This window comes from Gossypium hirsutum, chromosome D01 (genome assembly GCF_007990345.1).
Source record: "Gossypium hirsutum isolate 1008001.06 chromosome D01, Gossypium_hirsutum_v2.1, whole genome shotgun sequence".
In the NCBI taxonomy this organism is placed as follows: Eukaryota; Viridiplantae; Streptophyta; class Magnoliopsida; order Malvales; family Malvaceae; genus Gossypium; species Gossypium hirsutum.
Genome location: NC_053437.1, coordinates 10,100,355 through 10,119,133, shown reverse-complemented (window position 1 = coordinate 10,119,133; position 18,779 = coordinate 10,100,355). Strand labels below are relative to the sequence as shown.

General features: G+C 32.0%; 1 protein-coding gene and 1 pseudogene across 1 annotated transcript; both read left to right on the top strand.

The window, feature by feature from the left end:
• Nucleotides 1–1,284: 1,284 nt before the first annotated feature.
• Nucleotides 1,285–3,045, top strand: LOC107938635 (F-box protein At4g22280). The gene is made up of 3 exons (XM_041086988.1): nt 1,285–2,260; nt 2,384–2,542; nt 2,626–3,045. The coding sequence occupies exons 1-3, from the start codon at nt 1,364–1,366 to the stop codon at nt 2,878–2,880; spliced, it is 1,311 nt and encodes a 436-aa protein (XP_040942922.1). The 5' UTR covers nt 1,285–1,363; the 3' UTR covers nt 2,881–3,045.
• Nucleotides 3,046–15,527: 12,482 nt separating this feature from the next.
• On the top strand, nt 15,528–15,950 carry LOC107938634 (60S ribosomal protein L23-like; annotated as a pseudogene).
• Nucleotides 15,951–18,779: the final 2,829 nt, after the last annotated feature.

The window sequence follows — 18,779 nt, the reverse complement described above, 5'->3', positions numbered from 1 at the left end:
AATCTCAAACTCTATAGAATTACTAGGTTAAGTATTAATTATATGTTAGTTTTATGATTTATATTTGAGGCTGATATTTATTTTTTCTAATATTATTGTTTTTTTAATATTTGAACTATGTTTTATCATTTTACTCAACACTTAGGGTGGTTTGGATGGGTAATTGGGTGCGGTGCGATATGTTTAACTTATTTTTTGTCTCAAGCTATAATATCGTTACAGTATCTAATTTCACCGTCACCGCTGTTTTTACACTAATCACAGATAAATGTATCACTCATTCAAACCCAACCTTATTAATGCGAATATATTTTATTTTTATAATCATCATCGGTGACATCAGTTAATAATAATTAACCATAAAATCATAAAATTTTAGTAAATCTTTCCACAATCTCCATAGGTTAATAAAAATAAACAAATAATAATTGACATTAGTCACCAATTTCCCATCCACTACTAATAGTGTACGATACTTAATTTAGTGTTTGAAAAACCACTTAATAATTGGATTTAAATGTAATTATTTGTAATTACACAAAAGTGACATATGTCGGTAATCATTGTAATTAGCAGGTCTCACTGAATTGAGTGTAATTGGAATACCACAATTATACTTAATTTCCATTTTTTGGAGGTAGGATGAGATATTGAAGTAATTACACAGGTAATTACACCCAAATCTACTTTTAAAAAGTTATTTTTATACAAATTATAAAAATTATATTATAAGCATGGACACATATGAGTGTTTAGATTATTATAGTAAAAAAAATCTTATATTATAAAAATTATATTATTTAAATCCTAAAATAATCTAAATTTATGGTAAAAAGTTTATTATAAAAACTAATTTACATGTTATAAAAATGTTACAATATATTTATTTATAAAAAGTTATGGTCGAGAAGTATGGACAAAACTTATTTATATGCTCATGTTATATATTATAAAAATAATATATTTATTCAATAAAAAATGTTATAGTTTTGTTAATCATAATTTATTTATAAACAATCACTTTCTAAAGTTATGGTAAAAAATTTTATTATTTATAGAAATTGTTACGAAAGTTTTGAATAATTTATAAAAACTCAACTCATAAATAGGAAGATAATACGTTTGAGGACACTCGAATCCATATTCTCTTACATTGGCAGCTACTTACCAAACGAGTTAATAATCCATCAATAAATTTATATAAAATTTAATAATTAAAACTACATACTAAAACTCAATGCACCGTACATTCAACCTAATCAAAATAGTCTATAAAAAGAAAACCCTAATGTTAGGCTTTATCTTTTTTCTGTTTCTGCCGTCTTCTTTCTTGTAGACAGAATTATTTCTTATTCAACTTGGAATGGCTAAGCAAGTGAAAATGGAGAATGTAGACAGGATTAGTGGTTTACATGATTCAATTTTAATTCACATTCTGTCATTCCTTTATGCAAAACAAGTCATTAGGACCTCTATTTTATCTACCCGATGGAGATATCTTTTTGCTTTACTTCCTAATCTCCACTTTGATTTCGAAGGCGATTTGTGGCGCCGGGGTTATACAAGTTACAGGCATATTGACATTTATAGCTACGGATGCCTTGTGGACAAAATGCTGATTACTCATAATATGACAAATATCGATAAACTTCGTCTCAAATGTCGAGCAATGATTGATCCTGACCGTTTTCACGCGTGGATATCTGCTGCAGTTCATCGTGGGGTTAAACATCTTGATTTAAACATCTCCCCAGGCAAGTTCACTACTCGGCCGGCTGTTCTATTTACTTGCAGGACATTGGTTACTTTGAAACTGTGTATGGAATTTGATTTTGTTTTGGATGTTCCCAAGGGTGCTCACTTCCCGAATCTAAAGACTATTTATCTTGAGGAAGTTAATTTTTCGAATGATGATTCAGTTAAAAGTCTATTATCCGGCTGCACCAGTCTTGAAGATTTGGTGATAGAGAAATTTCTCATGAGCAATATAAGCAACTTCAATATTTCACATCATTTGCTCAAGAGATTGACTCTACTTTACACCTATCAAAGTGACTATGGTTGGATAACGATCGATGCCCCAAATCTAGTCTACCTGGAGTACGACGACGAATTAGTAGCAGGGTATTCACTGCAGAATCTGCAATCTCTTGTCAAAGCTGATATCGATATATCCAACAGTCTTGAAGTTGATGGATCTACTTTTTTTAGAGGGATCTGTAATGTTCGTTCACTTATTCTGTCGGATACTTCTCTCGAGGTTTGTCTCTTCACATCTTCTTTCACCTTATTTCTAGTACAAAACTTATTGCTTGTTGCCTTGTCTAGATTTTTAGATACTTTACAGTCTACTAACACACTGCAAATTTTGTGACTGCCATAGCTTCTTTTAAGCTGTGAACCGCTTCCTGTTTTTGCTAACTTGGTCAAATTGAAGATACATTGTTCTAATGATCTACGCCCATACTATGGTCAATGGGAAAAGGGACTTGAAACTTTACTCTCAAGTTTGCCTGAACTAGAAAAACTTGAGTTTAATCAGGTATTAATTGTTCTAAGTTTAAGCTTCATTTGATTTCAAGTTGAAAAGTCTTACTGACTCCATTTTTATGTTGTTGATTTTAGGAAGCTCTCATCTCTCTGCCAGAGAAAGTTCCTTCTTGCTTGTTGTCTAAACTCAAGTCCATCAAAATTTCAGGCATTACAGATGAAAGAGATTGTATTGGGAAGGCAAAGTATTTCCTAAAGAATGGTAGAGCTCTAGAGAAGTTGACTATACGTACATCATTACGCTATTCTGAAGAAAGAAAATCGAAGATATCTAAAGTGTTGTCGGCTTCACCACGGGAATCAAAGCATCTGTGCATCTTTATTTTTTGATATTAATAAATAAATATTGTACTGTTGCTATTTATATTAGTCTTGCTCTTACCAATGACTTATTTGCTTGTGATTCAAAGAGTATCATTACGTGATGGAAATTGTTTACAATTTCACTACCTAAATTCTTATTAAATATAGAAAAATTTGAAGATGTGCATGTTACCTGAGTCTATCATACGCCCAGATAATTTTTAGATTTTCTTTTCTTTTCCTTTGATTCTTTTATCATGTTTGCTCTTTTTGATTAATTTTTTTTCTTGTTATGATTTGTTGTTCTTGGGTGTTAATCAAAGATCAATGGATCAACAGAATGCCACAAATTGGAGATGATGCAGTTGGAGGTACTTGTTAGAAATCAAACCGACTTTTAAAGTCGGGTAAGCATGCAGACAAGGTGGTAGCAAGCTGTCTAAAGAATTGGTCTGCAACTTGGCTTAACGAGGAAATTTGTTAACAATTACTTACGATTAATATGATGAGTTGGCTAGGAATGACTTGGAGCATTATCCATAATAATGGATAAGTAACAGCTGGATTTCATAAAGGTTGAGGGATAAGAATGGGCTGCGGCAGCAATATTTAAGTCGGTTTAAGTAAGTCTATAGATATAAACCATGAGTTAGTATAATAGCAACTGAAAAAGTGAGTGAATGTTGAGAGAAAAAAAGAAGAAAAAGTAAGTGAGTGTTGAGAAAAAAGAAAGAAAAAGAGTGAGAGTTGTAAACTAGCAGCAGCTAGTATAGAGAGAAACAAAAGATATTTGTATTCTGTGTTATTTGTGTGTAATAAAAAAATTAGTATTTGAGCTATTTTTATTACGCTTTTTCAAAAGTGGTATCCGAGTTAAGTTTCTGTCGACGTCACAATGGCAAATATGATTCAATCGCAGATCCTGAAATTAACAAAAATAAATTAAGGTAATTGGAGCATCCAAATGAAGGCTTTGCTTGGCTCTCAAGACTGTTGGGACGTTGTCGAAGAAGGGTATGTCGAGCCAGAAAATGCAGCAGTCAAAGCGGCTTTGGCAAACGAAGAAAAAAGAGTATTGAAAGAAGCTCGTAAAAAGGATAAGAGGGCGTTGTTCTTTATTTTTTAAGGCGTTGATAAATCAACCTTTGAAAAAATTTCAGATGCGAAGACATCAAAGAAAGCGTGGAGAATTTTGCAAAAATCCTTTCAAGGAGCGGAAAAGGCAAAAAAGGTACGTTTACAAACCCTTAGATCCTAATTTGAGACGTTGAAAATGAAACCTTCAGAAAGTGTTGATGATTATGTCATCCGAGTGAAAGTGGTGGTAAAAAAAATTAAAATGAATGGAGAAACACTTGATGATGTCAGAGTAATGGAAAAAATTTTGCGATCATTAACACGCAAATTTGATTATGTGGTGGTTGCCATTAAAGAGTCAAAGATTTGTCACAAATATCAATTGACGAGCTTGTGGGTTCCTTCCAAGCCCATGAGCATAAAATCAAGCAAAATGATTATACTGAAAATTTGGAGCAAGTCTTGCAAAGCAAGTTGCCCTTCAATGAAAGTGGAGCTAGCAATAGTTTTGGACAATGTACAAACAATCATGGAGGATACCGTGGAGGTTATAAAGGCAGAAATAGAGGTGGACGAGGAATACGTAGACGAGGTCGAGGAAGAGGTAGATTTCACAAGGAAATAAATCTCAAATACAATGTTATAATTGTAATAAATATGGCCATATTAATTGTGAGTGTAGATCAACTCCCAAGGTGGAGGAGAGAATTCATGTAGTAGTAGCTAAAGAAGAAGAAAACGTGGAATCTAGTGTATTCCCCACTTATAAAGAAAGTGAAAAATCAAGTAAAAATATTTTATATCTTGATAATTGCGCCAACAATCACATGTGTGGCCGAAAAGACTTATTTTCAGAGTTGAACGAGAATATTCACTGACAAGTAACATTTGGAGATGAATAGTATGCCACAGTCAAAGGTAAAGGCAAAGTTACTATTACACAAAAGGACGGAGAAATAATGTAACAACCCGATCTTGACCCTAATCAGACAAAGTGGTTTCGGGACCACAAATCCAAGTCAAAAAAATATTTTAAAATTATTTTTGATATTTACAGTATGTGAATTACTATGTGTAAAAATTTTGTATAAAAATTTGATCGTTTGAGTGCACAATTTGATAAAAAGGGCTTAATCGCGTAAAATAAAAATTTAAGGGTTAAATTTAAAAGCACCCAATTGTTGTTGTCTTTTAAAAATAAGGGTTATAAATGGGAATTAGGCCATTTAATAGTTAGTGGGCTGCAATGGTCTAAATTACCCTTAAGTTATATGTTTTATAATTAATTAAATTAAGGTTAAAGTAGTCATTAAGTAATTAAAATATATATTAGTTAAAATAACTTAAGAAAAGATTATTTTATCATCTTCTGCAAGCCGTATGTTAAGAAAAAAGAAGCTCAACTATGGCTTTCTAAAGTTCGGCCATATCCTTGCTTAATTAAAGGTTCGTTTTTGTTCGGTTTTTGAAAATTTTTACGTTTTTGAGATCGTTGCTTTGTGTACTACAAGACCCATGCTTTAATTTTAGAATTTGGTGTTGATTTTGTGATATGCCATTGATGAATGCTTGAGCTTTGTGATAGTTGATGATGAAATATGAAAGATATGAGAAAGATTAACGTGTTTTGTCTTTGAATTTTTGGTGAAATTGAGTAATTAGGGCTAAATTGTGAAATTAAAAATTTGAGGGAATAAAATGTGAAATAAATGAAATTTGTGGACTTGTATGAGCACTAGGGACATTCGGCCCTTGTATAGTATGGGCAAATTTTGTGTATTTTGTGTTTTATGTAATAGGGACTAAATTGCAAAAAATGTAAATATTAGGGATAAAATGGTAATTTTCCTATTTATGTGTTTTTGGACTAAATTTGAATGTAATAATATTTAATTTATCTCATTTTGAATATATTTAGATCAAGAACCAAAGAAATCGGAGTTAGATCGAGGAAAAGTTAAAGTCGTCGACTAATCGTCCGGTTTCGATTTTACACTGTCCGATGTAAGTCTATTAGCTATTTAATGTCATAAAAATCAGTATATAGGTATTTATATGTGCTGTATTTTGATGAATTATAATTTAAAATATGTTGGTTGAAATAATTAAAAGTATGAGTGAATTATATGCATTATTGTTACCTGTTCGAATCATAGGTATATACTTATATGGTCATTTGAATTTAGTTAAAGTATGAAGGTATATAAGGATATACAATTATAAATGTTATCAAATTTAGTTGGAGTATAAAAGTTTTATATTTTTATATGTACGAGTTTTGAATTTATACATGTATATACAAGTATAAAGTATTGGTTTAATAAAAGGTATATATATGTGTGTGTGTGTGTGTGGGTGTGTGTGTACTTAAGATTCGGAAATAAACATAGGTTTATATTGGTATAAAACTTTGTATTGGATCTATAATATGCAAATATACATGTATATGTCCTTGTATTGAATTCAGGTATGCCATATATACAAGTTTATATGAGGTTCAATTATGCAAATATGCATATATATATGTTCTGTAATGAGTTTAAGTATAAAATTTATATATGTATAAGGGAGGTTCGATTATGTATGTATATTCATGTAAAAATTCTTGAATGGAATTGAAGATATGAAATTATTAGTCTGGAATATCATAAGGTGTTCGAATGCATGATATTAGGTAGTAGGCTTTAATGTATTAAGTTATATATATATATATGTTCAGATGTATAATTAAGTTATTGAGCTGAATTTAATGTCTGAACTTTATATACCTATGTGGATTAAAGATATAGTTTATAAATTATTGAGTTGAATTTTTATGTGGATAATATATACAAATATGAGATATAACTTCTGTGAATTGAGATTTTAGGCTTAGTGCCTATCAGGTTTATTGCCAGTGAAACATTTCAGACTTTACGTCTAGCAAGCTTAATGCCGGTGAAACATTTCAGACTATATGTCTAGCAGGCTAAGTGCCGGTGTACTGAATTAGGCTTTAAGTCTAGCAGGCTAAGTGCCAGCGAATCTGTTTAAAGAATATGATTAAGTGTACAATTATATGATTTTGGTTATCTTTAATTGATGAGCATATATACCTTCGGCTAAGTGTGTTTAATGAATATGTACATATTCGGTCTATGCATTTGTAAAAATATACATACATGCTTTCGATTTATGCAGTTGATAAATGTATACGTATAAATATTCGGTATATGTATTTGATAAGTATCTACATATGCATTTGAAATGCATACACCTCTATTTATAATTATTTGATGAAGATGAATGCATTTGGTCACATGTATTAGATTTGTATTTGGTTATAAGTTTATTATGAGTATACATACACAATTGGATATGATATGTGTATAACATACATATATGCTCGGTTATATTCATTTGGTTTTAATGTTGTTTGGTATAAATATATATTCAATTAAACGCATTTCGACAGGTACATATATTTGACTATAAATAAAATGGTCTGAGTACAGTAAATGTATAAATATTAATTATATGTGTTAATTGCAATCTCAATAAATTAAATTAAAAAGTTATATTATTTATATATATATATTTCATTATGCAATAGACTTACTAAGTTATAAAAGCTTACTTTGTTTGTTTATGTCTTTCTGTTTTATATACTTAAAGATCAAGCTTCAAGCTCGGGGATTGTCAGCAAGATCATCACTCTATCTACTGTCTCGGTATTAAACTGTTTAAATTTTAATTATGGCATGTACAGGCTAGATAAATGTTTTGGAAAGTCGTACTTTGATATATTGTATATGAAATTAATAGTCATACGAAAATTACTTATATTCTTATGCTTTAAATGGATTGTAATTTTAAAGAGAAGTTTAAAATTTTACATGTTTAATATTAGACCTAGCAATTTATATGTAACCGTTAAAATTATTGAACTATACTGAATGTCAGTTCTAAGTTCTGTTTTGTTTAGTAATGCCTCTTAACCCTAATTCGATGACGGATACGGGTTAGGGGTGTTACAAAGAAAGTTCATATCAGATGTTTGTTATGTGCTAGCTTTGAAAAGCAACATCATCAGCCTTGGACATCTTCTAGAAAAAGGATATGAAGTACATATGAAGGATTAGCATGCTCGCTCTAAAAAATAAGAGTGACGAATGAATTGCCCAAGTTGATATGACGTGTAACCGCATGTTTACTATTAACATTGAATCTGGAGAGGTGAAGTGTATGAAGAACGCAATCAAAGATGATTCATGGTTATGGCATTTAAGGCTCGGGCATATTGGATTTTTCGGTCTGAAGTTATTGTCAAAAGAAAATATAGAGAATAAATTGCTAGAAATTAATCCTCCTGATCAACTGTGTGAAGCTTGCATTAAAGGAAAATGACATAGACATAATTTTAAAGTTGAAAAAACTCAAAGAGCTAAGAGACCATTGAAAATTGTGCACTCTGATATAGCAAGTCCGTTTGACATACCATCACTTGGTGGAAACATGTACTATTTTACTTTTATTGATGATTTTAGTTGAAAAAGTTGGATATATCTTAAAACAAAATCAGAAACATTTGAGAAGTTTATTGAGTTCAAAGCTATGGTAGAAAAACAGAGTGGACATTACATTAAGATACTCAGAACTGATAGAGGTGATGAGTACACTTCAAAGCTATTTGAAAGCTTCTACAAGGAGCATGGCATTATTCACCAGCTAACAACTACGTATACGGCACAACAAAATGAAGTCGTTGAAAGAAAGAACCACACTATTCTTGATATGGTAAGAAGCATGGTTAAAGGTAAGTGTTTACCAAGAACTTTCTAGGCAGAAGCTGTTCAATGTGTTGTTTATTTGTTGAAATGATGTCCAACAAAAAGTGTGAAATACAAGACGCCAAACGAAGCTTGGAGCAATCAAAAGCCAGGAGTTGGACATCTCAAGATTTTTGGATGCATCGCATGTGCTCATGTTCTTGACCAGACGAAAAAGAAGCTCAACGACAAAGGAGTAAAATGTATTTTCATTGGTCATGAAAAAAGAAGCAAGGCATACAGGCTATACAACCCTCTCACCAAGAAAGTTATTATTTCAAAAGATGTTAAATTCGATAAATCTGATTACTGGAGATTGAGTGAAGAAGAAAAGAAAATTGAAGGATTATTTTTCAATGATGACAAAGACGATAATTTCATCAATCAAGAACAAGGCGATGATCAAATCCCTCCACCAAGTTTTGTTGCAACAGATCCTACAACATCGTCATCACCAATCAGCAACAGTACTAGCAACTCAGAGGAAGCACCTGCAAAAATGCGTAGTATACACGATATTTATGAGGTCACAGAACCCATAAAAACAACACTCGATTATTAATTATTCTGTTTAATGACAGAATGTGACCCAATAACATATAAAGATGCAATTGAAGATGTCAAATGGAAGAAGGCAATGGATGAATAAATTGCAGCAATAAGAAGAAATGACATGTGGGAGTTAACAAGTCTACCAGAATGACATAATCCAATTGGAGTCAAATGGGTGTACAAGACAAAGACCAACAAAGAAGGAAAAGTGGATAAATAAAAAGCAAGACTAGTTGCAAAAGGTTACAAGCAAAGACATGGAGTAGACTATGATGAAGTATTTGTTCCAGTCGCCAGAATTGACACTATAAGGCTTCTCACGACAATTGCAGCATAAAATAAATGGAAGATTAATTATCAGATGGACGTGAAGTCAACATTTCTTAATGGCTACCTAGAGGAAGAAGTCTACATTGAACAACCACTTGGATATAGCAAACAAGGACAGGAAGACAAAGTCTACCACTTGAAGAAAGCTTTATATAGACTGAAGCAAGCCCTGAGAGCATGGAACAGAAGAATAGATGAATACTTTTAGAAGAGTGGGTTAATGAAAAGCCCGTACAAGCATGTCCTATATACAAAGAAAAAGGGTGTTGGAGACATCATGATCGTGTGCTTATACGTGGATGATATAATTTTCACGAGAAATAGTCCATGTATGTTTAATGACTTTAAAAAAGCTATGACTAAAGAATTTGAAATGATAGGTATTGGTGAAATGTCATACTTTCTTGGAGTCGAAGTGCAACAAATGAAAGATAGAATATTTATGTCTCAAAAGAAATATGCAGAATAAATTTTAAGAAAATTCAGAATGAAAGATTGCAAGCTGATAGCCATGCTAGCCGAACCAGGCATGAAATTAAGTGTTGATTCATCTAGAGAGCCGATAAATCCAATGTTGTTCAAAAGTATCGTTGGAAGTTTAAGGTACATGACTATCAAGCTGCTAGATATAATGTACATAGTGGGAATAGTTAGCAGATACATGGAGAAGCGAAAACAAGATCACCTGATTGCAACAAAGAGAATTTTAAGATACATCAAAGGTATGATGGATAATGGTTTATTTTATACACACTCACAAAGTTCAAAATTGGTTGGTTATTCAAATAGTGATTATGGTGGTGACTTGGATGATCGTAAAAGCACATCCAGATATTTATTTCATATTGGTTTTGCTGTATTTTCATGGTCATCGAAAAAGCAACAAACAGTAGCCCTCTCAACATGTGAAGCAGAATACATGGTTGTTGCAACATGCACGTGTCAAGAAATTTGGTTGAAGAATATTTTGGGTAAATTATCTATTATACAATAAGGTACAATTGCAATTTATGTTGACAAAAAGTCCACAATATCTCTTGTAAAGAATTCGGTGTCTCATAGTCGAAGCAAACATATCGATATAAAGTATTATTTTATTCAAGAGCAAGTGAAGAATAAAAATGCGGAGTTAGTTTACTGCAGAACAGAAGATCAATTGACAGACATTTTCACGAAGCCATTAAAAACAAACGTATTCCATAAACTCAAAGACAATCTTGGAATGAAAAGCTCGGTTTGATGGAGAGTGTTAGAAATCAAATCGACTTTTAAAGTCGGCTAAGAATGCAAACAAGGTGGTAGCAAGCTATCAAAAGAATTGGTCTGTAACTTGGCTTAACGTGGAAATTTGTTAACAATTACTTAAGGATTAAATATGATGAGTTGGCTAAGAATGACTTGGAGCATTATCCATAATAATGGATGAGTAACAACTGGATTTCATGAAGGTTAAGGGATAAGAATGGGCTGTGGCGACCACATTTAAGTCGGTTTAAGTAAGTCTATAAATATGGTTTATGAGTTAGTATAATAGCAGCTGAAAAACTGAGTGAATGTTGTGAGAAAAAAAAGAAGAAAAAGTGAGTGTTGAGAAAAAAAGAAAGAAAAGAGTGAGAGTTGTAAACTAGCAGTAACTAGTATAGAGAGGAAAAAAAGATATTTATATTGTGTGTTATTTGTGTGTAATAAAAAAATTAGTATTTGAGCTATTTTTATTACGCTTCCAACAATTGTGTTAAACTGGAATTATTTTTTTCGATTAGTGGCTCTCAATCACTACAATTCTATCCTCTTGTTAATAGAAATGAGGGTCATGCTCAATGGGTGAATGGATTAGTGGGACAGTTTTTAGAAAAATCTCCTAATTTTAGTCTTTTCCAAAAGGCTACAAATCTATTATGGGGTAAACAAGGTGGTGTTGAAGTTAGATTTCTTAGGCCTAAATTGTATCAAACTTTATTTCAGAATCAAGAAACTAGAGATTGGGTGCTTGAATTAGGGTAAGGCACTTGTGTTAAGGAAGTGGGAACCAAGTTTAATGCCTCTTGAATTGGATTTGAAGAAAGCTCTAGTGTGGATCAAACTCAGTACATAGATAGGGCTACTCCTATGAGGAAGCATCTTGATTGTGCTAATGTATGTATTGAAGTTGTTGTAGAAGATGAAGTACTAGGAAGTATTATGGTTGAATTGGAAAAGGGGGTTTTAATTGAAGTTATTTGGTTACCTCCAAAAAGCACTTGTCGTGGTACCTTTAGTCATTTAGATAAGTAGTGTCGAAGAGAGATTAATGTGAAAAAAGTTAATCTAGCAGAGAAAGAAATGGATGTTCATGCTAGAGTTATTCTTAAAGTAGTGGTTGAAACATAGGATGTCCTACTGCAGGAGGAGTTTTGAGAGATCATGATGGGAATTGGATCCTTAGATTTAATCGTAGATTGGGAAAATGTTCGGTATACGAAGCTAAATTGTGGGACATTCTTGATGGTGTGTCGTTAGTGCAAGGAAGACAACATGATAGGATATTGGTACAGACAGACAACATGGAAGTTATTGGGGCTCTCAAGGAATCTTTGTCGAAGTAGTTAAATTCAGCAATAATCAGACGCATAACTCAGCTTTTGCAAAATGTGGAGAATTGGTCAATTGAACATATCCCTAGAGAAGAAAATGTTGAAGCTAATCATATTGCCAAGTTGGCATTTGACAGAGAGGAAGGCTTACAGTTATATGTAGCTTCTCCTTTTGACTATTTCTAGCTTAATGTAAAGTGTTTTAATTTATTCACCAAAAAAAAAAGTAGTGGTTGAAACTATTGAGGAATGCTTGGGTTCTAATATTGGTTCTATTTAAAAATTTTACTAAATAATTCTACTTTCCATTGTTGAACTTATTTCGTAGATGTTCAACTAAAATTTTTGGATTAATTCGGTTTAATAAATTTGTCCTCGAAACCAAATTTTTTTACATTGACGAAATTGGTTGTTACATCTTTCCTCTTTCTTTTATTTTTTACCAAGGACACTCATTTGTTTTTTTCCATTTATTGCTTGATAGAGTTGAAAAATAAAAAGAAAGAAAATGAAATATTTGAAAAATGCATAATTTTGAACTAAGATATATTATTTTCTCCTCTTATCATTTCAATTTGGAAGGATTGACTTTTATGCATTAGGATGAAAAGTTATCATCTCTCATATTTTCTTTCTTACCAAGCACACTTAAAATTTATTTTATTTTCACTTTTTCGCTTATTTTTCAAAAGTTTCAATTTCTTTCCTCTTATTTTTCAACTCTACCAAGCGATGGATGTAAACAAAATTTTTTTTTCTTTCTTTCTTTTTATCTTTCCTACCAATCACACCTAAAAAAAATTATATTTTCTATCTTCTTATTTTTTCACCCTTTTAATTTTTCATCTTTCCAATTTTTTTTCTATTCTACAAAGGAAACCCTAAGTGCTTTGGGTAGTGATCTAAAAGAGAATTTCGTTAGGTTATCAAGGCATACAAAAAATACTTGAAAATATAAAATTAGTAGATAACGACAAGTAGAGTTGTATACACAAAGATTAGTAATAATTTTATTTCTTAAGTAAAAACAAATTAAGTAATAAGAGGGGTTTTTAAGAAACTCAAAAACTAAAATTGAATTAAAAGCTTAAATGAAAAAAAACAATAAATATTTTTTTTTGAAAAATCAATAAGAAAAAGCTTTAGTCGAAGATAAAATCTTCATTTGATTCATAAATCTGATTGTCGATGGAAAGATATCTTCAATGCTTTTAATAAATTAATTTTAGTTGTTGACTCAATGTCGTTCAACTAATATCTCCTTATCTGTTCAGGAACCACGAGGCAACTTATTTGAAATTATTTCCCTAACCAATAAATAACATTGTAATTCAACGCCCAAGATTTAACTTACCAGTAGCATTAAAAACGAGAGATCTAATTCTAATCAACAAACTCACCTCAACGGGGTTTATTTAAGCTAGATCACATATCCGCACCACATAATCATACACTATGACATAAACAATTATGTAGTTCATCACAAGTATTAGAATGAATGAAATAATTTCAGATCTAATTATTCTAATTGAAAAGGCAATCGTTTGAAGTTATTAAATATTACTGAATATTTAACAAATCTGAACAATTGTAATTCAAGCAGAAAATGCACAAACACTAAAGAATAAAGAAAAATTAAGCACAAATTAACTTTCATGAATTTATTGAATCAAACTTCGATAATCATTTGACTAGAATAGGGTGTTTAGAAAGCCATGGAGTCGAAAAATGCAATAAACAATAAAATAGCTATATTGTGAGAAAATAGCAAAAGGCCCTAACTCCCACTCAAAATATCATATTTATATTGTCTAATTGACCTAAACTAGGTTACAAGAGCTAGCTTGAAGTTGTAAAACTCCTAAATGACCAAAATACCCTTAAAGCTCGATCAAAACACGAACAAAACGCATCAAAGTGACAAGGTTGGCATTGGGGTGTGGGAGGCTCGGGGTAGGGGTGCACAAGCTGGAGCGCTAGGATGAGGCAGGGACATTGGGGCACCAAGACCATGCAAGGGCGCCAACGAGGGATCTCCTCACTACATGCTGGGGCGATGGCTTGGGGCAAAGGTACTGACTCGACAAAGTCGCTCGTTTTTGTTCCAACCTCCATTTGGCTCATTTTTGCTTGTTTTAGTTTCCAATAGTCTTCAAAGTCGAGCCTTAAGCTCCCATAATCCTAATTCAAATCACAAAACACTTAATTAAATATCAAATATCAAAATCCTATAAAAATCAAGCATAACTATATAAAAACTCTAATAAATGTAAATGAGACATAAATCATGCAAAGTAAACTAATATGCAATATTTCACTTAAAATTCAAACAAAATACTAAATATAAGGGTAGAAAATATACGAAATATGAACACTTAACCAATTTCAAGCGAGAGAGAAAAGCAAAAGGCAATAGTTGCAATATCATTTTCGAAAAAGGATAGGTCATTCCATGTGAGCCTTGGGGTCTACTACATTTTGATCGTCATTCTTTTGAGTTGAACGAATCCAAAGCTTCTCGATCTCTTAGTATTATCTGTGATGATAATTAGATTATTTCTAGTACACTGTCACTAATATTAGACCTTCATTATTGTTCGTATGGTTGCTTTTTTCTGAAAACAAATGTGCATGCTTCTTAATCCATCATTCAAATCCCATGAAACTTTCAACTATTATTCTTATATTGAGGTTACCTGCATGATAATTACCTATATATTTAAAGATCTAATATTATTGACTGTATACTAGAAATAGAACTAATTATCATCACATATAATACAAAGAGATCGAGAAGCTTTACCCAATGAAGCGTTGGGTTCGTTCAGCTCAAAAGAATGACGATCAAAATGTAGTTGACCCTAGGGCTCACGTCAAATGACCTATCTTTTAGGTTTGTATATATATATATATATGGGGTTTAGGGTTTATATATATAAATAAAAATAAAAGAAAGAGTAGTTAACATGCGTTCAAGTTTACATATATTTTAACCATGGATTTGGTGTAGTGGTTGGGGGTTCAATCCTCACCTATGAGAATGAAGCACATTTCATGATCAACCGTTTACCTCTTCAAAGAGCACCCGTGAAGTGCTCCAATAAAAAAAATTTAGAATTAAAATTACTTAAAATCGTTCGTATTACCAAAAAAACCAAAGGGTCAACAGGACAAGTTTTACTATAATTACTCATTCAAACTATTTTATTTATTTATTGGATAGGAGATAATAGGGTACCTGATTAGTTTTAATGTTATTGGTATAGCATTTTGTTGTTGTTGAGTTCTTTTTTTTCTTAACTCTAGGTAATAATAAAGCTAAAATTAAGGGAAAATGTCGAAACGAAGACGTGGAAGATCAAGTGGAAACAAGTTCAAGATGTCACTAGGTTTACCGGTGGTTACCACCATGAACTATACTGAAAACACCGATTCTAAGAACCTCTACATATTTCCATGAAGGGAATCAAGGGCCGCCTCAATCAATTGCCGCCAGCTTGTATTGGAGACATGGTGATGCCTTTGTCAAGAAAAGAAGCCTGATCTATGGAAGGTCTTGTTTATTGTCATTGTGAGGCAGCGCAAGCCTTGGCGTTGAAAGGATGGTTTTTACATGTACTTTGAAGATACTGTTGGTGTCATCGTGAATCCGAAGGGAGAAATGAAAGGTTCTGCCGTTACTAGTCCAATTGGGAAGGAGTGTGTTGATCTGTGTCCAAGGATGCAACTGCCGCCAATACCATTGAAATTGAAATAACACATTTTAATAACATTAAACTAAATTGTTTTAAGAAATATTTTAAGAAAAAAATTTTGTATACATTTTTAAAAATTGATTTTAAAATTTTGTAAACTATTTTATATTTAATGCTAAAAATATATAAAAATATATTTTAAATATAATATAAAAATAATTTATCAAAAGTTTTATTCATTTTAAAAGTTTCATAAATTTAAAATAATATATTTAAAAAATTTTACAAGTTTTTAAAGTTGAAAATATTGTTTATAATTTTTTTAATAAAAAGGTTTTAAAAAACTAAATAAAAAATATATTATCAAATTTTAAATAAATTACACAAGTTTAAAACAATTTTTATGATTGTGACTATTAAATATTTTAAATTATTATTTAAATAATAAAAATTTATAAAACGCATCGCAAAAAAATTGGTAAGAAAATATAAGATAAAAATCAATAAATTGTTTTTGTTGTGTAAACTCAAGTCCATCAAAATTTTAAATTTTACAGATGAAAAAGATTATATGGGAAAGGCAAAGTATATCTTAAAGAATGGTAGAGTTCTAGAGAAGTTGGCAGTACTTACAGAATCACACTATTCTGAAGAAGAAAAATTGAAGATATTCCTAGTGTTGTCGGCTTTACCAAGGGAATCAAAGCAATGCTGCATCTTGGTGGTTTGATGTAAACTTGTATTGACTTGCTATATTGGTCTCGCTCTTATATATGAATGACTCTTTTGCTTCTGATTTTTAACTAAGTTATATCAATTAGCTTGTAAATGTAAAAGAGAATAATAAAAATGAAGAAGAAAAAAAAAAAGAAAGTAACCCATGCCCTTAAAAGGTCTTAGTGGATTAAATATTTCTTTGATGGACCCTAGGCATTCCCAATAAAACTTCAAGAACCTGTTCGGGCTTTACACTAAGTAGAGAGATAAAAACTTGAGACTAAAATCGAATATAGAAACCTTGAAAATAATACCACTATTATTGAGGGTCCGAAACCAACCTCCCCTCAAGAAAGTTATTCACCGGAGAATCTGCAGTCTCTTATCAAAGCTGATATCTATATATACGAAAATAAGGATGTTCAAGCTGATGCAATAGTATTGTTTAGAGGGATCTGTAAATGTTCGATCACTTATTCTGTCAGCTCGATCTCTGAAGGTTTGTTCCTTGACAAACCCTCTTATTTCTACTATTAAAGTCTCCTTATCAATGATAATATATATTAACAAGTTATTGATTGTTGCAATGTCTAGATTTTAGATACTTTACAATCTAATGACACTGCAATGTTTCTCACTATCATAGCTTCTTTTAAGCTGTATGCATTATTCTAAGTTCTTGCTCTTATGCTTATGCATGACTCTTTTGCTTCTGGTTATAAATGAGTTATGCCTAATTTATCAGTCATCTTGTAGCTGTGATAGAAAAGCATTGAAATTGGAACCTGTTAACACTGAACGATAACTGAAACCTTCAACGCTAGGTTTTGCAGCTTGCGATGGCTTCTTGTTTGATGTTTTCAATTGCTTCAACTTCTTCATGATCTTATGATCTTATTGTGGACACAGCAGATATACAGATGGAGTTGCTTCTGGCACTGTAGCACGTTGTCTTGATGAACAAGCTTCACAACTCTTCTTCTTCTGTCACTCCTTGCGTGATATATATATAAATATATATATATTTAAATGTCCTTTAATCCAAAGAATTGTGGGATTCTTTTACAATCAATGTCGATGGAAGCCTCAAAGTTGGTTTTGTCAACAGAACCAGTAAACTTTACAATCAAACACTTCAGGTTGCCAGCCAAGGCTATTTCGTCCATTGGTATCGATAATAACAGCCTCGAAGAAAGGCCTTGGAGCATAGGCCAAAAATTCAAGCCTCTTCTCATCCTTCCAAGTAAAAGTAAGCCTCCATGATTTTCTGTAGGCAAAAATGAATGGCAGAAAAACAAATACAGTAATCATATAATGGCACTATATTTGGGTTTCATTAATTGCTTCATTTTGATATTGTAATAACAGATTTTGCCCGGGCTTTAAAGGGCCCAATTTATAATCAACCTATGTGGCCCAATTAAAAACAAACAGAGGCCCAAACCGAATAGTGGCCCAAAACTGATCCAGGAAACCCTAGGGTTTCCAGGAAGCAACAGCGCCGCAACCGAGCCAAGACCGAAACTCCCCGATCTTCACCTGCGAAACAAGGAAAGAAATCAAGCAACATATGGAAAAAATCATAGATTTGAGAATCAAAGATATATCCAGATTTGTTCTTTCTTTGATTTGTTTTCATTCGACTATAAAAGGACATCAAATACATTGTAATAGGGATTGAAAAAATCGAATAAAAATCAAGGCTTTACTTTCGCAACACAGAGAGCATAGTCGATTAAAAGGTTGATATTTGCATTGCTATTTTATTTTCCGTTATTTTTTTGTTTTTTATTTATGTAATAATATAAATATAAAGGGAAGGAAAACACCTTTATTTGAGCCCTAACCACCGCGGACGGTCGAGGAAATCGTCACCGAGGACTGACGATTGGAAGTCGGAAGGTTTCTTTGCTTCTAGGGGCCCATTCGTCAATATTTCGCGAGATTTGAGCCCGGATCTAGACTCAGGAGGTTAAGAAGGTTAAAAGGGGAATTTTCCTTTTTCCCGGCCACCGTGGACGGTGGTACCGACGCTGGAGATAGGCGTCCGATGACCGACCGATGGTCGGAGGACTGAAGGGCTGAGAGGTTTTTTTTTAAAGGATTTATTTTTTTTTAAAGTAGGTTTTGAAATGAAATTTGGGTTTTAATTTTGGCTTAAATAGCCAATTGAA